This window comes from Hoplias malabaricus, chromosome 10, assembly GCF_029633855.1.
Source record: "Hoplias malabaricus isolate fHopMal1 chromosome 10, fHopMal1.hap1, whole genome shotgun sequence".
Classification (NCBI taxonomy): Eukaryota; Metazoa; Chordata; class Actinopteri; order Characiformes; family Erythrinidae; genus Hoplias; species Hoplias malabaricus.
In genome coordinates, this window is record NC_089809.1 from 1,674,696 (window position 1) to 1,697,244 (window position 22,549).

Sequence of the window (22,549 nt, forward strand, 5' to 3'; positions counted from 1 at the left end):
TTCACACCCCCGTGAGTGAGTGTGTGTGTGTATGTGTGTGTGCTGATGACACTTTTGAAGTGTATCCTCAGTCCAGAGAGACAGGTGGTCTAATCATAACTACTCTCTGTCACCTGCAGCAGGACTATGGCCATGTCCCAATACAACAAAGCAACTGTCTCCCCGAGGGACATCAAAGACAGCCTTGTCTCAATAACCGTTCTCATCTCAAACCAAAACAGCTTCGATCTAAAATAAAAGCTGCTTGTCTTGAAGTGAAATGGCCACATTCCATTAAATGTCTTCATACAAAAACTAAAACTTTGCCTCGATAAACGCCCTCATCCCAAACCAAAACAGCCTCGTCCCAAACCAAAACAGCCTCGTCGCAAACCAAAACAGCCTCGTCGCAAACCAAAACAGCCTCGTCGCAAACCAAAACGGCCTCATCGCAAACCAAAACAGCCTCATCCCAAACCAAAACAGCCTCATCCCAAACCAAAACGGCCTCGTCCCAAACCAAAACAGCCTCATCCCAAACCAAAATGGCCTCATCCCAAACCAAAACAGCCTCATCCCAAACCAAAATGGCCTCATCCCAAACCAAAACGGCCTCGTCCCAAACCAAAACAGCCTCGTCCCAAACCAAAACAGCCTCGTCCCAAACCAAAACAGCCTCGTCCCAAAACCAAACTTCCTTGTCCCAAATCAAGACAGCCTCGTCCCAAACCAAAACGGCCTCGTCGCAAACCAAACAGCCTCATCCCAAACCAAAACAGCCTCATCCCAAACCAAAATGGCCTCGTCCCAAACCAAAACAGCCTCATCCCAAACCAAAATGGCCTCATCCCAAACCAAAACAGCCTCGTCCCAAACCAAAATGGCCTCGTCACAAAACCAAACTTCCTTGTCCCAAATCAAGACAGCCTCGTTCCAAACCAAAATGGCCTTGTCGCAAACCAAAACAGCCTCATCCCAAACCAAAACAGCCTCATCCCAAACCAAAATGGCCTCGTCCCAAACCAAAACAGCCTCATCCCAAACCAAAACGGCCTCATCCCAAACCAAAATGGCCTCATCCCAAACCAAAACAGCCTCGTCCCAAACCAAAATGGCCTCGTCCCAAAACCAAACTTCCTTGTCCCAAATCAAGACAGCCTCGTCCCAAACCAAAATGGCCTTGTCGCAAACCAAGACAGCCTCGTCCCAAATCAAAACAGCCTCATCCCAAATCAAGACGGCCTCGTCCCAAACCAAAACGGCCTCGTCCCAAACCAAAATGGACTTGTCCTAAACCAAAACTGCCTCTTCCCAATAAATGTCCTTATCTAAAACCAAAACTGTCTCGTCCCAAACCAAAACAGCCTCGTCCCAAACCAAAACGGCCTCGTCGCAAACCAAAACAGCCTCATCCCAAACCAAAACGGCCTCGTCCCAAACCAAAATGGCCTTGTCGCAAACCAAGACAGCCTCGTCCCAAACCAAAACAGCCTCATCCCAAACCAAAATGGCCTTGTCGCAAACCAGGACAGCCTTGTCCCAAACCAAAATGGCCTTGTCGCAAACCAAGACAGCCTCGTCCCAAATCAAAACAGCCTCATCCCAAATCAAGACGGCCTCGTCCCAAACCAAAACGGCCTCGTCCCAAACCAAAACGGCCTCGTCCCAAACCAAAATGGACTTGTCCTAAACCAAAACTGCCTCTTCCCAATAAATGTCCTTATCTAAAACCAAAACTGTCTCATCCCAAACCAAAACAGCCTCGTCCCAAACCAAAACGGCCTCGTCGCAAACCAAAACAGCCTCATCCCAAACCAAAATGGCCTCGTCCCAAACCAAAACGGCCTTGTCGCAAACCAAGACAGCCTCGTCCCAAATCAAAACAGCCTCATCCCAAATCAAGACGGCCTCGTCCCAAACCAAAACGGCCTCGTCCCAAACCAAAATGGACTTGTCCTAAACCAAAACTGCCTCTTCCCAATAAATGTCCTTATCTAAAACCAAAACTGTCTCATCCCAAACCAAAACAGCCTCGTCCCAAACCAAAACGGCCTCGTCGCAAACCAAAACAGCCTCGTCCCAAACCAAAACAGCCTCATCCCAAACCAAAATGGCCTTGTCGCAAACCAAGACAGCCTTGTCCCAAACCAAAATGGCCTCATCCCAAATCAAGACGGCCTCGTCCCAAACCAAAACGGCCTCGTCCCAAACCAAAATGGACTTGTCCTAAACCAAAACTGCCTCTTCCCAATAAATGTCCTTATCTAAAACCAAAACTGTCTCATCCCAAACCAAAACAGCCTCGTCCCAAACCAAAACGGCCTCGTCGCAAACCAAAACAGCCTCATCCCAAACCAAAATGGCCTCGTCCCAAACCAAAACGGCCTTGTCGCAAACCAAGACAGCCTCGTCCCAAATCAAAACAGCCTCATCCCAAATCAAGACGGCCTCGTCCCAAACCAAAACGGCCTCGTCCCAAACCAAAATGGACTTGTCCTAAACCAAAACTGCCTCTTCCCAATAAATGTCCTTATCTAAAACCAAAACTGTCTCATCCCAAACCAAAACAGCTTTGTCCCAAAGCAAAATGGCCTCAATAAACATAATCATCATCATCTTTTCTGTTTAATCCATTTCTGGGTAACGGTGTTCTATAATTTCCTCATCTCAAAACAAAATGCCCTCCACCTAAACCATACCGGCCCATTATCTATAAAGGTCCTCATCTCAAGCGAAAATAGCCTTGTCCCAAACCGAAACGGCCTCAACTAAAAGAAAACAGCCTTATCGCAATAAACACCTCTTCCCAGTTGAGACGGGCATGAAAAAATAAAACAAAACAATAAACAAAACCAAAAGTGGACCTGTTCCAACAGGAGATTGGATACAGCTTTGTACAGATCACTCACCTTCACTAGTCTGGAACTGTTATTAACTGTAAATTGTTTAAAGAATCAACGTTTCCAGTTCCCACTCAGACACTCACACACACACACACACACACTCCTCGTACCGGCTGTTCGTTGTAGGCTAGCAACACATGCTTCATGTCTGGAGAGACTTCGTACTTGCTGGCCTTGTACATTTCCTAGAAAGCAGAAGAAAGAGAAGAAGAAGACGAGAAGGGAGGAGGAAGAGGAGGAAGAAGAGGAAGAAAGGAGATGAGGTTCTTAACCAAGCATGAGCATTCTATTAAAATAAAGCTTAAAGCGCTGATTTTGACGGATGAGTTCTGGCTGCTGCTGAAACAACCGAAACATTAATCTCTCCGCTCCGCAACAAGCATAATGTTGTGTATCCCTTTATCCTGCATTCTCAGCACAGAGAGAGAGAGAGAGAGAGAGAGAGAGAGAGAGAGAGAGAGAGAGAGAGAGGGCACGGCACGTCTTATACTAACAAGCTAATGGCTTGTCTCACTAATGACAGATCATGTGATTAACACTTATAAGAAACAAAGAATAGAGAGGGGAGAGAGTCAGAGAGAGAGAGAGAGAGAGACAGAGAGAGAGAGAGAGAGAGAATGATAGAAATAGAGAAGGAGGGGAAACGTACAAACTTCTTGTTTTTGACCAACACTGTGGTGTCATTTGTTTCCACATTGAACTTCACCACGTCACCTTCACGAGTACGATATAACAGCTCCTTATCTAGGGAGAGAGAGAGAGAGAGAGAGAGAGAGAGTAAGAGAGAGAGAGAGAGAGACAGAGAGTGAGTAAGAGAGAGAAAGAGAGAGAGAGACAGAGAGTGAGTAAGAGAGAGAAAGAGAGAGAGAGAGAGAGTGTAACTATCAAGGGAAAAACTGAGTAACATCAGCATTTATTGGGTTCATAGTTATATAAGAAAGGCCCTAAAACAGAGCCCTGTGGGACACCAAATGACAAATTTATACCTCTGAAGTGTTTACAGTGACACATTACCATGAGTAATTCTCCATAAAGTTCATGATGCATACACAATCTTTAACAACTACTGACATAACCCTGCATTCACATCTACGAAGGTTTCACTTTAGAAACTTCTCTAAAACATAGCATTAACTTCAGATTTCTCCTTTTCGTTTTCATGGTCCTTGACAGCATCTATCTCGTCTGTCTGGTCTCCTACACTCGCAACAAGACTACTTGCTCTCTCAGATCCTCTTCAGCAGGTCTCCTACCTGTCCCTCCATCTAACAAGACCACCCCAGAACTGCCCCCTTGTCCCCTAACATGCATCCAGCTCTCTCCTGTGCTCTGACTTGCCTATAACTCACCCCTGATTTGATCTACCTTGCACCTCTTCACCGTAACCTCAGCCCACTGGGGGGCAGTTAGCCTTGAATGTTGAGAGACAGTGCTGTTAGTACACTCCCCACCCTACCCCAAGGTATGGCCTGATATGGTAAATAGACGTTACACGAGAACGACATGAGAGGATGCAATCCCTGGTGGTTCCACAGGGGGCGCATGCTGCGGTTCAGTTGATAAAACTACATTTTTCCACGCCCCTGACTTTAGCAAGGACGCCGGCTTTTAGCTCCGTTAGCTTTAGCCTTCGCCTCTAGGCCTGAGCACGTCGAGCTGAGCAAACACTCTGGCTTTAATTGCGGATTAGAGGCGTTTTTTTTTTCCCTCCATCTCACTCTCATAACTAATCACCGATAAGAGGTGACACAATTACCATCACAATGACATTACCAGCACAAACGTAGGAGGCAATCAAATGCGGCTTTCCCGCACGAATCGGATAACTGTGCGTGCAATTAACAGCCTCTGCTGCTCTCGCGCAACCGAGGACTATTATGCAGATAAGCTACAGATAAGCAGCAGCACACTACGGTAAGAAGAAAACACCTTCATGTGGTCAGCATTTGGGAAAAAATTTAATCACAGTTTGGAGTGGACAGTTGTTCCTTTTGTCCTTCACTCCCCCCAGTCGCCACTAGGGCTCCGATTAATTCTATACTACCTTCTTAAGTTTTAACATGTTGGATTACAGGAACACAGGATCCGGCCACTTACTTCAGCGTACCATGCCTGAGGAACACGTCATATGATATTAGAGCACTGCTTTGCCACCTTATTATTCCTGGGGTTAATACAAATGACTCCTATCTCTTTTGTCCTGCTCTTTCTGACAGTTTAATTAAAGCTCTGCGCTGGATGGTAGTGGACTAAAGGCCAGAGGACAGGATGAGGAGAGGGCAGTGAGGCCACTGGGCTATAAGAGATTCAATAAGAGGAAATCTACTGCTGACGAAGCTGAGATCAGTGTTGTTTACCCTTCTCCCTCTTCACCTGCTCCACCAAGGCCAGCATTCGACAGACCCTCCCTGTGTCCACTCCCAGAGAGAAGACAACGGCAAACAAAATTTGAAATCAGGTTTTATAACTTGTTTTTCACCCGTTTTTGCCAAACAGGGTGGAGGCAAAGAGACTGAGATTTTCTGATCAGTCGGTCAGCGTTGTGCCACTTGGGAACCAAAACAAACCAGGATTTCACACTTAGGGAGCGGAAGATAAGGTCCTCCGGCTCTGGATTATCTGCTCCCTCTAAAGAGTGACCGCTCCCAATCAGAGCAGACCCTGAGGACAAACTCTTTACATTCTTTACATGACAGGATGTGATGGATGGTGGTCCTCCATGTTTAAACCCATCTGTGTTCCTCTGAGACTAATTACTGAAGATGACGGCAGCTCTCGTCCATCTTTCTGTTGGTCTTCATCATGTCAGTTTGTCATTGACCACTGTGGGGCGCTGTAAAACAGTGTTGGTAGAGGGGGGATGTTTCTGATAAAGTGGCCAGTGAGTGTCAGTAGAGGGGGGGTGTTTCTGATAAAGTGGCCAGTGAGTGTAGGTAGAAGAGGGGGTGTTTCTGATAAAGTGGCCAGTGAGTGTCAGTAGAAGGGGGGTGTTTCTGATAAAGTGGCCAGTGAGTGTCAGTAGGAGGGGGGTGTTTCTGATAAAGTGGCCAGTGAGTGTCAGTAGAGGGGGGTGTTTCTGATAAAGTGGCCAGTGAGTGTCAGTAGAAGGGGGTGTTTCTGATAAAGTGGCCAGTGAGTGTCAGTAGGAGGGGGGTGTTTCTGATAAAGTGGCCAGTGAGTGTCAGTAGAAGGGGGGTGTTTCTGATAAAGTGGCCAGTGAGTGTCAGTAGAAGGGGGGTGTTTCTGATAAAGTGGCCAGTGAGTGTCAGTAGAAGGGGGGTGTTTCTGATAAAGTGGCCAGTGAGTGTCAGTAGAAGGGGGGTGTTTCTGATAAAGTGGCCAGTGAGTGTCAGTAGGAGGGGGGTGTTTCTGATAAAGTGGCCAGTGAGTGTCAGTAGAAGGGGGGTGTTTCTGATAAAGTGGCCAGTGAGTGTCAGTAGAAGGGGGGTGTTTCTGATAAAGTGGCCAGTGAGTGTCAGTAGAAGGGGGGTGTTTCTGATAAAGTGGCCAGTGAGTGTCAGTAGAGAGGGTGTTTCTGATAAAGTGGCCAGTGAGTGTCAGTAGAAGAGGGGGTGTTTCTGATAAAGTGGCCAGTGAGTGTCAGTAGAAGGGGGGTGTTTCTGATAAAGTGGCCAGTGAGTGTCAGTAGAAGGGGGGTGTTTCTGATAAAGTGGCCAGTGAGTGTCAGTAGAAGGGGGGTGTTTCTGATAAAGTGGCCAGTGAGTGTCAGTAGAAGGGGGGTGTTTCTGATAAAGTGGCCAGTGAGTGTCAGTAGAGAGGGTGTTTCTGATAAAGTGGCCAGTGAGTGTCAGTAGAAGAGGGGGTGTTTCTGATAAAGTGGCCAGTGAGTGTCAGTAGAAGGGGGGTGTTTCTGATAAAGTGGCCAGTGAGTGTCAGTAGAGGGGGGTGTTTCTGATAAAGTGGCCAGTGAGTGTCAGTAGAAGGGGGGTGTTTCTGATAAAGTGGCCAGTGAGTGTCAGTAGAGGGGGGTGTTTCTGATAAAGTGGCCAGTGAGTGTCAGTAGAGGGGGGGTGTTTCTGATAAAGTGACCAGTGAGTGTCAGTAGAGGGGGGTGTTTCTGATAAAGTGGCCAGTGAAAGTCAGTAGAAGGGGGGTGTTTCTGATAAAGTGGCCAGTGAGTGTCAGTAGGAGGGGGGTGTTTCTGATAAAGTGGCCAGTGAGTGTCAGTAGAAGGGGGGTGTTTCTGATAAAGTGGCCAGTGAGTGTCAGTAGAAGGGGGGAGTTTCTGATAAAGTGGCCAGTGAGTGTCAGTAGAGGGGGTGTTTCTGATAAAGTGGCCAGTGAGTGTCAGTAGAAGAGGGGGTGTTTCTGATAAAGTGGCCAGTGAGTGTCAGTAGAGGGGGGGTGTTTCTGATAAAGTGGCCAGTGAGTGTCAGTAGAAGGGGGGTGTTTCTGATAAAGTGGCCAGTGAGTGTCAGTAGAAGGGGGGTGTTTCTGATAAAGTGGCCAGTGAGTGTCAGTAGAAGGGGGGTGTTTCTGATAAAGTGGCCAGTGAGTGTCAGTAGAAGGGGGGTGTTTCTGATAAAGTGGCCAGTGAGTGTCAGTAGAGAGGGTGTTTCTGATAAAGTGGCCAGTGAGTGTCAGTAGAAGAGGGGGTGTTTCTGATAAAGTGGCCAGTGAGTGTCAGTAGAAGGGGGGTGTTTCTGATAAAGTGGCCAGTGAGTGTCAGTAGAGGGGGGTGTTTCTGATAAAGTGGCCAGTGAGTGTCAGTAGAAGGGGGGTGTTTCTGATAAAGTGGCCAGTGAGTGTCAGTAGAGGGGGGTGTTTCTGATAAAGTGGCCAGTGAGTGTCAGTAGAGGGGGGGTGTTTCTGATAAAGTGACCAGTGAGTGTCAGTAGAGGGGGGTGTTTCTGATAAAGTGGCCAGTGAAAGTCAGTAGAAGGGGGGTGTTTCTGATAAAGTGGCCAGTGAGTGTCAGTAGGAGGGGGGTGTTTCTGATAAAGTGGCCAGTGAGTGTCAGTAGAAGGGGGGTGTTTCTGATAAAGTGGCCAGTGAGTGTCAGTAGAAGGGGGGAGTTTCTGATAAAGTGGCCAGTGAGTGTCAGTAGAGGGGGTGTTTCTGATAAAGTGGCCAGTGAGTGTCAGTAGAAGAGGGGGTGTTTCTGATAAAGTGGCCAGTGAGTGTCAGTAGAGGGGGGTGTTTCTGATAAAGTGGCCAGTGAGTGTCAGTAGAAGGGGGGTGTTTCTGATAAAGTGGCCAGTGAGTGTCAGTAGGAGGGGGGTGTTTCTGATAAAGTGGCCAGTGAGTGTCAGTAGAGGGGGGTGTTTCTGATAAAGTGGCCAGTGAGTGTCAGTAGAAGGGGGGTGTTTCTGATAAAGTGGCCAGTGAGTGTCAGTAGAAGGGGGGTGTTTCTGATAAAGTGGCCAGTGAGTGTCAGTAGAAGGGTGGTGTTTCTGATAAAGTGGCCAGTGAGTGTCAGTAGAGGGGGGTGTTTCTGATAAAGTGGCCAGTGAGTGTCAGTAGAAGGGGGGTGTTTCTGATAAAGTGGCCAGTGAGTGTCAGTAGAGGGGGGGTGTTTCTGATAAAGTGGCCAGTGAGTGTCAGTAGAGGGGGGGTGTTTCTGATAAAGTGGCCAGTGAGTGTCAGTAGAGGGGGGTGTTTCTGATAAAGTGGCCAGTGAGTGTCAGTAGAAGGGGGGTGTTTCTGATAAAGTGGCCAGTGAGTGTCAGTAGAGGGGGGGTGTTTCTGATAAAGTGGCCAGTGAGTGTCAGTAGAGGGGGGTGTTTCTGATAAAGTGACCAGTGAGTGTCAGTAGAGGGGGGTGTTTCTGATAAAGTGGCCAGTGAGTGTCAGTAGAGGGTGGTGTTTCTGATAAAGTGGCCAGTGAGTGTCAGTAGAGGGGGGGTGTTTCTGATAAAGTGGCCAGTGAGTGTCAGTAGAGGGGGGTGTTTCTGATAAAGTGGCCAGTGAGTGTCAGTAGAAGGGGGGTGTTTCTGATAAAGTGGCCAGTGAGTGTCAGTAGAAGGGGGGTGTTTCTGATAAAGTGGCCAGTGAGTGTCAGTAGAAGGGGGGTGTTTCTGATAAAGTGGCCAGTGAGTGTCAGTAGAGGGGGGTGTTTCTGATAAAGTGGCCAGTGAGTGTCAGTAGAAGGGGGGTGTTTCTGATAAAGTGGCCAGTGAGTGTCAGTAGAGGGGGTGTTTCTGATAAAGTGGCCAGTGAGTGTCAGTAGAAGAGGGGGTGTTTCTGATAAAGTGGCCAGTGAGTGTCAGTAGAGGGGGGTGTTTCTGATAAAGTGGCCAGTGAGTGTCAGTAGAAGGGGGGTGTTTCTGATAAAGTGGCCAGTGAGTGTCAGTAGGAGGGGGGTGTTTCTGATAAAGTGGCCAGTGAGTGTCAGTAGAGGGGGGTGTTTCTGATAAAGTGGCCAGTGAGTGTCAGTAGAAGGGGGGTGTTTCTGATAAAGTGGCCAGTGAGTGTCAGTAGAAGGGGGGTGTTTCTGATAAAGTGGCCAGTGAGTGTCAGTAGAAGGGTGGTGTTTCTGATAAAGTGGCCAGTGAGTGTCAGTAGAGGGGGGTGTTTCTGATAAAGTGGCCAGTGAGTGTCAGTAGAAGGGGGGTGTTTCTGATAAAGTGGCCAGTGAGTGTCAGTAGAGGGGGGGTGTTTCTGATAAAGTGGCCAGTGAGTGTCAGTAGAGGGGGGGTGTTTCTGATAAAGTGACCAGTGAGTGTCAGTAGAGGGGGGTGTTTCTGATAAAGTGGCCAGTGAGTGTCAGTAGAGGGTGGTGTTTCTGATAAAGTGGCCAGTGAGTGTCAGTAGAGGGGGGGTGTTTCTGATAAAGTGGCCAGTGAGTGTCAGTAGAGGGGGGTGTTTCTGATAAAGTGGCCAGTGAGTGTCAGTAGAAGGGGGGTGTTTCTGATAAAGTGGCCAGTGAGTGTCAGTAGAAGGGGGGTGTTTCTGATAAAGTGGCCAGTGAGTGTCAGTAGAAGGGGGGTGTTTCTGATAAAGTGGCCAGTGAGTGTCAGTAGAAGGGGGGTGTTTCTGATAAAGTGGCCAGTGAGTGTCAGTAGAAGGGGGGTGTTTCTGATAAAGTGGCCAGTGAGTGTCAGTAGTAGGGGGGTGTTTCTGATAAAGTGGCCAGTGAGTGTCAGTAGAAGGGGGGTGTTTCTGATAAAGTGGCCAGTGAGTGTCAGTAGAGGGGGGTGTTTCTGATAAAGTGGCCAGTGAGTGTCAGTAGAAGGGGGGTGTTTCTGATAAAGTGGCCAGTGAGTGTCAGTAGTAGGGGGGTGTTTCTGATAAAGTGGCCAGTGAGTGTCAGTAGAAGGGGGGTGTTTCTGATAAAGTGGCCAGTGTGTAGTAATGCAAGGGGCGTGCTTCTAGGAAAATGTGTGTGAAGAATTGAGTGGCAGCTTTCTCTCTCTCTCTCTCTCTCTCTCTCTCTCTCTCTCTCTCTCTCTCTCTCTCTCTCTCTCTCTCTCTCTCACTCACTTCTGCAGACTCTAACGATCCATCCATCCCTCCAGCTCACTCACTCACTCTTCTGATGATGGACAACACCCCCACCCTCACTCCATCTTTCTTCCTGACTGCTCACTTTCTTCAGTACAGACAGAGAGAAGAAATAACACACACTCAATGATGCTCTGTCATCTCTCTCTCTCTCTCTCTCTCTCTCTCATGTAATGGCCTTATGATTAAGTGCTCTCTATGGCTGTGTAAGAAGCACTCGCTCTTGTCTACGTCCGCCAGAATGGAGCTCCTCTTCTTTTGTGATCGCTGCTCTGGCAGTTTTCAAACACTCCTCACTTCACTGCGTCTCTAAAGCTCTTCTAGCAGAACAGCGCCGGTCCGCACTCTGATGGATTTGATGGATTCTCTAAAGCCGCGTTGAAACCCAGCAGAAGGCCTTTCTACTTTCATCAATGCCACAGGTCAAAAAGCTGTGTCAGAACTGCGCTTTACTGCTTTGACAGTAATCATTTACCCACACAGGGGGTCAACTCAGTCATTTCAAAGCCCACCCTGAAGCTCTTTGATCATTTATGCCACAATGCACAACATTCTTGAAGGAGTACAGTCTCTATCTGTATGTGTCTCTGCTGAGAAGAGGAACTGCACATCCTCTCTGACCTGATGCTGGAGAAAGACTGATGTCCCACTAGCTTTGCTCCACCCACCCTTTCAGAGCTAAGCTCATGATTGGGAGGGTTCCCTCACACCTCCCTCTGGGGTCACCTGCATGTGCCCAAGTGTCTCAGCTTCACACCCACCCTCTGACTGAAGAGACCAGGCTCTTACGTTTACTCACAGCTCACTGGTCACCTGTCTCTCACCATACTTTATTAACACACTCAGAACTGGACGATAAAGACCACTGTACACTCCCTGTACCTCCACAGCTGTTCCCCAGTGTGTGTTCTCACCTTCCTCCGCCCGGGTTATGTTCCAATATTCAAAAACACAGCCACCAAGAACGCCTAAAGCAGCAAAATGTTCTTCTTGATTTGCTTTGTTTATATACCGTTCTTTCTTTTTTTCCTTCTCTTTGTTTATGCACTGCTATTTGTTAATGACATTTTTTTATCTGCTTTTTGTTCATGTACTTTTTAGATCTTGCATTGCTCTTTATTTATATACTGATCTTTGTTTACACACTACTTTTTAACCACTTCCTTTTGTTTGTACACTGTTCTTAGTTTGTATGCTGCTCTTTGTTTACACACTACTTTTAGCTTACCCCATTCTTTTAGTTTGTACACTGCTCTTTGTTTATACACTGCTCTTTGTTTATACACTGCTCTTTGTTTGTACACTGCTCTTTGTTTATACACTGCTCTTTGTTTATACACTGCTCTTTGTTTATACACTGCTCTTTGTTTATACACTGCTCTTTGTTTGTACACTGCTCTTTGTTTGTTTACACTGCTCTTTGTTTGTATACACTGCTCTTTGTTTATACACTGCTCTTTGTTTGTACACTGCTCTTTGTTTGTTTACACTGCTCTTTGTTTGTATACACTGCTCTTTGTTTGTATACACTGCTCTTTGTTTGTATGCTGCTCTTTGTTTGTATGCTGCTCTTTGTTTGTATGCTGCTCTTTGTTTGTACGCTGCTCTTTGTTTGTACGCTGCTCTTTGTTTGTACATTGCTCTTTGTTTATATGCTGGTTTTTGTTTATACACTGCTCTTTGTTTGTACACTGCTCTTTGTTTGTATGCTGCTCTTTGTTTGTACATTGCTCTTTGTTTGTATGCTGCTCTTTGTTTGTATGCTGCTCTTTGTTTGTACATTGCTCTTTGTTTATATGCTGGTTTTTGTTTATACACTGCTCTTTGTTTGTACACTGCTCTTTGTTTGTATGCTGCTCTTTGTTTGTACACTGCTCTTTGTTTGTATGCTGCTCTTTGTTTGTACACTGCTCTTTGTTTGTACACTGCTCTTTGTTTGTATGCTGCTCTTTGTTTATACATTGCTCTTTGTTTATATGCTGCTTTTTGTTTATACACTGCTCTTTGTTGACACCCTGCTCCTTGTTTACACCCTGCTCTTTGTTTACACCCTGCTCTTTGTTTACACCCTGCTCTTTGTTAAAACACTGCTCTTTATTGAAACACTGCTCTTTGTGTTACGCCCTGCTCTCTGTTTATGCATTAGATCCTCAGTGTCAGTTTCCACCACCTCAGTGTAAATTTAAGCCCTGGTGACATTACTGACAGTTCTTTCTCCCCTCTCCTCCTAACTGGCCCTGATTAGACAGATGTTTCCCAGGTTCAGGTCATTTGTTGCGGAGAAGTGGGTGATTGAAAGATGTTCCAGCCACAGGGCGAGACTCATTGAGTCCGTCTGAGGTGGGACACAAGCCGGAGATCGGTGCTAATGCAGCCCTGCAGCACAGGTGGGCTATGAAAGGAAACAGGGCTTGTAAAAGATTCACAGCAGGTTTAATTAAAAAGACCATTGCCATCGCTCAGGACCTGCTTCACAGTGCAGCTCATCTATCAACAAAACAGGTGCCGTACATTATCCAACAAAGTTTGGGAGACCCTTAGCTCTCTAATACTTTTAATACTAATCAACACTTCCTAATTATGTGTAGGTTTAAGGAGTTTAAGGCTCTGTAATGTCACCACATTATTAGCATTATTAGTTCTGTATTATTCAGTTATTCATTTGGCTTTTGACCCAATTTCCTCACAGAATCTTGTCATGGGTACTTCCGGAGAGTGGCCAGGGACTATTGCATATGACTATTCACCCATTAGCCACAAGATTAAAACCACTGAGAGGTGACGTGAGAACCACTGATGGTCTGGTTACACCGCCCCCTGTCGAGGTGGGGTGGGATGGGGTATATTCTTGAAGCTGATGTTGAATTCAGGAGAAACGTGTGAGTGGGCGACTGAAAGGACCTGAACCACTTTGACAAACCTGTGTGTAGTGGCTAATACCTACAAAAATGGTCCAAGGAACGACGAGGTATGAACCAAGCAGAGTGTCATTTATGATCATGGGTGTCCAGAGAAAGGTGAGACTGTTTGGAGCCACTGCAGCACACAGGGCTGAAAGAGTAACTCTGATAGAAAGGGGTCAGAGTGTCACTGTGCGCTCTGTCTTTGGTTTTAATCTTGTGGCTGATTGTTGTATTCACAGAGGTTTTAAGACATAGTTTTTGATGTTAATAAAACCTTTGATGGTGTTGTTTTCTCACTTCATTTAAAAGTAAATGTGCAAATCAAATGCTACTTGGAAGACATTAAAAGAAAGAAAGGTAACCTCAGATCAGTGTGTGTTTATGTGTGTACTAGGAATATATTACATTGTGGGGACCAAAACCTTCCTTGTGGGGACCTGCTGGTGTAAACCATTAGATTTTAAGGTGAAGACATGTTTTAAGGTTGGTTTAAGGGTTAGGGGTTAGGGTTAAACTGGTAGTATCTATGGAATAGCCATTGCTAAGTCTACACTAAATGAATGGGAGTCTATGTAATGTTCCCACAACTCACTGATGCAAGATTTTTGTGTGTTTGTGTGAGACCCTCTCAGGCGTGAATGAGACGATGCAGTGTTTCTCAGAGTGTTCACTAAAGCGTTTATGAGGCTGGAGGTTGGTGGACGGTTCCTCTGACTGAGGCTCAGTGTGTGTGAGCGGTGGGGGGGGGGGTCTGTGTATGATTTCGGGGGTGATTTATAGTTATCAGCCGTGCTGATCAAGGTCGACACTCTGCCTCATTTTTCATCTCCCGCTGTCTCAGGACAAGCCGTAAAACGCTCATGTTCACACGCTCTTACAGCCTCACTCCTGTTTTTACAGCAGCCACACTTCAGATGTTCCTGAGATCCTGGTTCAGGAAGGGCGTAAAAACCTAATCAGATAGTAGAAGAAGAAGAAGATCACATCCACAGGCTCCGAAACAGCGTCACAGCGCCACCTGTGGACATGGGTTCACTAGATTTACTGAAGAGGGTCTGGGGCGGGGCCCTTTTTAGGTAGACCATTTAAATTGTTCATTCATTTATTCAACTAATTACTCACTTGTTCATTCAATTGCTAATTCATTCATTCATCCATTCATTAATTCATTAAATCATTTGTTCGTTCGTTTGGTGATTCATACATTCATTTGTTCGTTCATTCATTTGCTCGCTCATTCTTTCGTTTGTTCACACACTCACTCACCCATTCATTTATTCATACATTCATTTGTTCATTCATTCATGCATTCATTTGTTCGTTCATTCATTTGCTCGCTCATTCTTTCGTTTGCTCACACACTCACTGACCCATTCATTTATTCATTCATTCATTTGCTCGCTCATTCTTTCATTTGTTCACACACTCACTCACCCATTCATTCATTCATGCATTCATTTGTCCGTTCATTCATTTGCTCGCTCATTCTTTCGTTTGTTCACACACTCACTCACTTACCCATTCATTCATTCACTCACCCATTCATTCATTCATTCATTCGTTTATTTGTTCATTCATTCGCTCATTCTTTCGTTTGTTCACACTCACTCACTTACCCATTCATTCATTCATTTGTTCGTTCATTCATTTGCTCGCTCATTCTTTCATTTGTTCACACACTCACTCACCCATTCATTCATTTATTCATTCATTCATTCCTTCGTTCGTTCGTTCATTCATTCATTCCTTCGTTCGTTCGTTCATTCATTCATTCATCTTCTGTAACCCTGCACTTCACAGAGCATCACTCACTCACCCAGTCACTCACACACTCAGTCAGGATGTTTTTACCTGCACTTCTTGGGTTATATAAAGGAGCTACACTTTCTCCAAATTTAGCTGCAGCACCTTCTAACACACTTTAACTCCTTCTCTTTCTCTCTCTCGCTCTCTCTCTCTCTCTCTCTCTCTCTCTCTCTCACACACACACACACACACACTCACACTCACACTCACACACTCACACACACACTCACACACACACACACACACACACACACACACACACACACACAAAGCTCAGCCCCCACACACAGAAGAGCTACAAGAACAGAAAAGCGGGTGTGTTTGATTAGGACAGCCCCAAGAGAAACTCCAAACTGAGAGAAGACTGAGGAACAAGCTGCTGTTTGCTCTCTCTCTCTCTCTCTGAGACACACATACACACACACACACACACACACACACACACATACACTCAACACAGCCTCTGCTGCGAGAGAGTTGTAATAACACACAGCAATGCTACATAAGCCGATTTGCTGGCTTCCTGTAGAGAGCAATAAAACTCCCGGGTCGAGTCGCTCGGCCCCTAAGTTTGCCGTGTGAATTAAGCCCCGAACTCGCGTTTAAAGGCTCTGCGTTGCGGAAAATAGGGAATGCTCTTTTCAGCATATTATGTAAACTTTGCAAAAAAGTTTACACCCACACACACACACACACACACACACACACACACTAGGGAACAATACTCAGCTGTGGATATTGAGGGAAGAGAAAGTACACTTCCTTCACTTGCCCCTCCCCCATCTTTCCTGTGGGACTGAGCAGACAAGCATCTGGACCACAGCCATATACCAGCCACAGCCACAAACATATACCAGGTTTAACTGAGCTTGAGGCGGGGAGAAGTTCGCTGTGGAGCCGGACCCCTGTAAGAACCCCGGACTACATGTGAATGTACTTGGATGTCATGTGAAGTGATGGAAAAACGGAATGGACGATGAGGTTTCATAGCATCCTTTATACATGATGTGGACTGCAGGAGCAGTAGAGGGAATAAGGAATACGCTTCCTGACAGTTCCTGCCCCCAGAGAAGGACAAGGACAATGAATCCACAGAGCTGCCACAGAGCAGAGGGGTCATTAGTTCCAGGGAGAGGTAAACCAAGACGAAGGGTTTCAGGTGTGGTTCACCAAAAGATAAATTATTTCATAACTCCATATCGTCACTGTCCAATGGAAAACATGTTTCTACAAAATAGTAACTTTACAGGAGAAAAAAACTTTTCATTAGAAATATATGTAAAATATTGATTTCCAATTCATTTTGGAGCATTTCTATTGGTCCATTCATGATGAATTTTTCCCACAGTGTAAAGGACAGCTGCTGTGTTGAAATGACGTAGTAAATCTGCAAAAAAATTGAAATACATATTTTTATTGAACATGGAACCTCTACCTACGAACTTGATCTGTTCCGTGACCCGGTTCGTAAGTGTAAAAGTTCGTTTCTCGAGTCATTTTCCCCATTTAAAATAATGGAACAGCAATTAATGGGTTCCAGCCCCCGCCCCGAAAGTCACCCGTTCTGCACTGATGTATGTTTACAACACTCTCAAATTAGTAAAAAAATACATGTAGCGTTACTAAAAATAAAAGAGAAATACAGTGGAAACAGTAATAAAAAAGAAATAATAAAGTTGTAAGTGGTTACACATCGCTACCTTGAAGACGTGACGACTGGCTGGAGCAGTAACACAGGCACTGGCTGTATGACGGGAGGTGGGGGGTGGGTGGAATAACGGAGAGTAGGCGGTGAATGTGGGGAGACGAAGCGTAGATACGGCTTAACTTAGCACGAATTTCAGTGTCTGCTATTTACACTAATGCTAAATTGCTAAAGCTACAATGTGCTAATCTTAAAAGCTCATTCCAGTCTGGGGGGCGCTGGGAGACTCGCCTATTGGGGTCAGTGGCCATTTCCAGCCGCCGGCTCGGCGGAGGCTCGGGTTCGTTTCTAGAGTCGTGGTTCGTTGTTGGAGAAAATATTCAAATGCCCGGTTCGTATCTTGGAAAGTTCGTTAGTATAGACGTTTGTTAGTAGAGGTTCCACTGTATTACTACTCATAGTACACTCAGAATATAACACATGTACACACTCTGTCCCCTCACAGTCCTTCAGAAACCCCTCCCTCCCTGTGCTGGATCCTCCAGGGTTCTGTTGACACTAAACATGCTCCATATTCCTCTCTGCTCAACCCTCAGTGGACTAATCTCTTCCTTCCACTCTGTAAATACAGGCCACACGCAGCGGAGAAAACGTTGTAAGAGACCACCCTGAGCAACACGGTCATTTACTCCCCACCTTCGTCCTGACCTAGAAGTTTATCAGTGTCTGATTTCCCCGCGAGATGCTTAGGGATAACAGCATGAGCCCTGGAATGTGAAGAGAAAGGAAGCTGGTGCTGTTAGACGTGTTTAAAAAATATGGCAATGCTCCAAAACACTTCTATTAATCCATTTTAAATATACATGTACACATACTGTATATCTGTATTTATTTACGGCATCTCACAGATACAGTCCTGTGGAGGTCAACCACTCTGAAATTTGGAAACTAAAGGTGAGCCGAGGACAAGCTTCCTAACATCTGCTCTCTGTAGTGGAGCTGCTCTGCTTTGCACAGTGGAGGAATTTCTGCTACTGTTTTGAATCCTTTATTCATTTGACCACGTCCTGCTGTGATTCCAGTTGGTAAAACTAGCTCAAGGTAAACACACACAACTCTGACCACGCTGATGACAGACTCGCCAAATAAAAGTGTTTTTACTTACTTACTTTGGTTTGACTGTAAAAGTGTCAGTGTGAACTCGAACCAAATCAGGACTTGGTTTAGACACAGAGTCCAGTTTTTACGGACAACAAAGAAATGCACGTCAAGGATACGTATAGCAACCGTGTCCAAAACTGACAGACTGCAACGCTGCACCAGATTTTGAATTAGAACCTGTTGTAATTTCAGTGTTTTACGAATGCGTTAAAATCAGGCCGACCAGTCATCACCATTGTCATGGTAATACACCAAACAAATGAGCAAGATGGCGGCAGTTGAACAGCTGAAAACTTAAAACAATTATCAACATGCTAACTACTAAAACGCAAAAGTTAAAGAAAATATTGTCCTTTTTCAACACAGAACCAGAGCCTCAAACTCCCCCAGTGACCTTCAGAAACACTGCTGAACTTCTCGTGTTGTTCTGGAGACTGGGGGAATTCGGTGTGTGTCGTTTAGTTGCAGTGTTTAAAGTAAAATGATAAATTCATCAATTTTCCTACTCAATAAATGCATTTGTTCTTCCTCTTCCAGTGTCTTCCCGTGAGTTTAGAAAAAAAAAAAAAAGTCGGTATTGGTGTGAAACTTCCACTACGTTAAAAATCGCATCCGTATTTTACGTGTGAAAAAAATCATACTCTCAGGATTTTGAGGTTCGTGACATGCTCCATCTCTTAAGGGCAAGGCCACCTTTCTCCTCCAGGCTGGAGGTTCCCCTTGCCAGATTAGTCCTAGTATGAGTTCCTTATTGTCCAGGCAGCTGCATCTGTGATAGCGCAAGCAGAGCAGTGGCTCCCTGGTGAAGACCAGAGTTCACAGTCTCTAAAAGCAACAGTGTGATTCGATCGCCAAGAGTGAGGCTGAAATTGAGTGTCTACCTGTTGGTTTTATCATCAGGAGGCTGTGAAGCAATGCCACAACCGTTTGTGAAGAGAGGAGTTCAAGAAATCATAAACGTCCTACCCCTCTGTGTCTCTGGGGGGGGTTAAACGGTCCTCCATCCCATCCATCACGCTGCAGAAATGGTTCTGTACTGCGTCTCACTGAGATACCTGTAAATAACACAATCTTCCCAGTGTCCTGAGGAACTGGGGGCTCTTTTTCCCACCTGAACGTTGATGTGGGCCACTAGGGGGCACTATTCCCATTCCATTCCTCATTGAGCCACTCACCATGAAGGTTAAAAGGCGCTTATTCTGCCAATCATGCATCTGTTTGGTTAATGACATTTAGTAAATCTCTCTCGCCACATGCTCTGAACGCAGCAGTGAGGGGCTGTGCCGTTAAAGAGGGGGAACCAGATGGTTTAGGAGGCCATGTTCGCTGACGGCGTTTAGCTTCTTGTAGCGAGCCACGTGAATAACGAGAACGACGTCCGCATTGGGTTTAGACTCCGAGCGCAGAGTCTGATCAATGGCTGTCGCTAATGAGGCAATTATATAGCCGCTTAACACACAATAGCACGCCGGCGTGAGGCCGCGGAATGAGAATGAGGGACCATTAGAGCCGCACAGAGGACCAAGGACGGACAGAGTACGGACTTCTCTTGTCTTTGGTGCTGCGTTTGAACCTCGTCCTTAACGTCTGGTCACCCTCTGATCACCTTCCAACAAGATAATTCCTACTCAATTACATTTTACATTCATGAAGAGAGTGCTTGTCAACTGGGGGCGCTGTTTCAGTAACTGCATGCCGACCATGTCTTATTTACCACCCCCTTTTTTGGTTATTTACCAAAAAGCTACAAGCACAGGGCTGTCTGACAAAAGCAACACACTGCCATTTCTAATCATTTGTTTACACAAACGACATTTGTCTCCTACCCTCCTCCAAAAGTTACACAGTGCGGTTTCTGCGGTGCTGAGCCTGAAGGAGCAACAACAAAGTGTCTATTCTCACTTTTACATGTCAGTGGAACATCATGAATGATTATAAAGCTGTCATTTTAAAGTAAAATACTACTTACTGTTGCTTTAATGGTTCAAACAAAGGTCGGAGGCTCACAAACATACACTATGCAAATGTAATTTGTATCTATGGCATAAATGATGCTGAAAGGCCATGGCCTGAACCTGGGAGCCAAGCCTCTAGCCACACAGACTAAGGAGGAGCTGGGGCCACATGACTCACTTGGTTTCGAACCTGAGTATTTATTTCTGAGCTCTCTGAGAGAAATTGGGACCTGGCAAAGACAACCGATACATACCAAGAGCCAAAGAGAGCTGAGGAAAGAGAGGAAAAGGGAAAGCAAGCATGTTAGGGAGTATTTTGCTGTTTATTTTCAGTTTGAACTGTTTGTGTGTCACCCTCCTGCCTCAGCACCCTCCATCCCAGGGCACCCACACAGGAAAACCAGTGACGAGTCCAGAACTCAGAGGGTTAATCAGCGAGGCTCGTGTGGCGTATGGAAATGAGGTGAAATGACAGGTTGATGGATTCATTTTTTCATCACTGTCGCCTCTATCAGTGGAGCATCATTAGAGGAATTTCACTGACGTTCCGAGGGAGGTGGATTGAGCCGGCGCCCTAGTGGAGGGTCCAGACCTCGTGTGAATAAATGACCTGTATCTCCGACTCCAAGATCCACTCCGAATGAGCCAGGCCTCTTCCTCTGAGAATAAATGACCTTTATCACTGACTCGGATTCGTCCACGATGAGCCGCATCTCTCTGACACTGACTGATGAGTCCGGCGCACTTTTGAGACGCGAGAAAAACTATATTTCAGTCCAAATTAGGTTTTGAAAATTCAATTTCTGCACTGTCCTTGGATATTAGCTGCGGGGAGCGTTCCAGGCGCTCAGACGTCCTGCGGAGCCTCGGGTTAACCACTTCTGACACACTAACGAAGCTCAAATCATCAGTCAATAATGACCCTCAAAATTCTACCCTCGCTGCCGTCTAATCTGCCGCGATCGGGCCGAAAAGAGCCGGACGACTTTGGTTTTTGTCACCAATATTACCTGTAGATTATGTTGGTATACTAAGATGTATGTTACACTCGTTCCCACAGCTGGACCCCCACAGAGCAGGTGTGATTTTGGTGGTGGGTCATCCTCAACACTGCAGTGACACTGACGTGGTGGTGGTGTGTTAGTGTGTGTTGTGCTGGTGTAGAGTGGATCAGACACAGCAGTGGATGCTGGAGTTTTTAAACCCTGTGTCCACTCTCTGTCCACTCTGTGAGACACTCCTCCCTCGTTGGTCCACCTTGTAGATGTAGAGTCAGAGTCAGTAGCTCATCTGTCCTCTAGTCCTTCATCGGGACACTGGACGAGGGTGCTGCCCACAGGACGTCAGTGACAACTAACGCTGGGATTAAACTCCCGCAGCACTGCCGTGTCTGATCCATTTACTCCAGCACAACACACGCTAACACACAAGCGTCATGTCAGCGGCAAACAAAGTATGCAGAGCAGCAGATGGGCTACACTCTGTAACTGTAGAACGTCACAGTGCTTCTGTTTGGTCAGCGGAGCTGAGAGGATGGACAGTCAGTGTGGAAAGAGTGCAGGGTGCATCTCAGCGAATGACTTCTCAGGGTTAAGCACACAGCGCTTTGTTGAGAGAGCAGTGTTTACATTTCTCAGCCTGGCAGCAGCGGAGGTGAAAAACAGAGCGCCCTGGCCTCTGCCGAGCCATGGTGTGCTCTCTGACGGATTTGTTTTTACCTGACTGACGGAGCGATGCGGGAACAACAGCGGAGCGGCAAACGGCAGCATGAAAAATGAGCAGAACATCAATCACCAGAGGCGAAGAGACGGCTGTCATCATTTCCTCCTAAATTACTGCTCTCTCCACGGCAGGGAAACGCGGCCCTTTGCTCAGAGCCCGAGCCCGAGCCAGAACCAGAGCCAGAGAGATGAATGGGAGAGACTCGGGAGTTAATGGTCCTCAATGAGAGCTATGAACATTACTCAGTGTCCAGAACATAACAGCGTCCAACCAGTGGTGACTGCGCTTAAAAACACCCTGCTGACCACCACGCAGCATGAGGAGACATACCACTCTCAGTCCCTAAAGCTCAGTTCTTTAGTGTTTATAGGGTCTTACTGGGTCCTACAGGGCCTTGAAAATACCAGTTGAGATGTAATACACAAGCAATAGTCTTTAGCAAATTCTCACAGGTGATATTTTTTAGAGGGCTATGGGAGCATTTGCCCCAAAGTAATAAGTTGTGATGTTTTTCCACTGCAAAGTACCTACTCTGCTTAACTCTACATGGCTCTACTCGCTTTTTGGCCTCTGCACGAGATTTGTTTTCACTACAACAGCTCTAACCCCCAAAACGTATCTGTTGTCGTCTCAAAACCCCATCTCTAATGGGAACAGCGGGCTTTGGAAACCACAGCAACGGCGGCGGTAACGTTAAGCGGTGTTTACTCATGGTGTATCGGCGTGTTGTTGTTGTTTGGGACTGAACACAGCTCCGTCATCAGTTCAGACAGATCAGTAGAGTTTGTTCCTTCCTTGTTGCAGCGTCCAGCTCTCGCTGGATTCTTTCGTCGGCCACCGATCCAAGGAGCGTTTGAACCTCTTCAAAAGACCACGGCGTCATTTTACGAGCTGCCGTCGTGAGTCGGATAAAAACAAACGTGATCTCTGCTGCAGCTGGAGATTTTACAGATGGAGAGTTGGTGCTGGTCGTCTGCGTTGCGTGGCGTAGAGTGACGACTCTCTCTGGAC

General features: G+C 46.3%; 1 protein-coding gene across 1 annotated transcript in view; it reads right to left on the reverse strand.

The window, feature by feature from the left end:
• dpp6a (dipeptidyl-peptidase 6a) overlaps positions 1 to 22,549 on the reverse strand; it is a 129,080-nt gene that overhangs the window by 57,944 nt on the left and 48,587 nt on the right. The window contains exons 6-7 of the mRNA XM_066683210.1: positions 3,532 to 3,626; positions 2,993 to 3,067 (exon numbers count right to left, since the gene is read on the reverse strand). Coding sequence (XP_066539307.1) covers positions 2,993 to 3,067; positions 3,532 to 3,626 — 170 coding nt within the window. The remainder of the gene's footprint in view (positions 1 to 2,992; positions 3,068 to 3,531; positions 3,627 to 22,549) is intronic.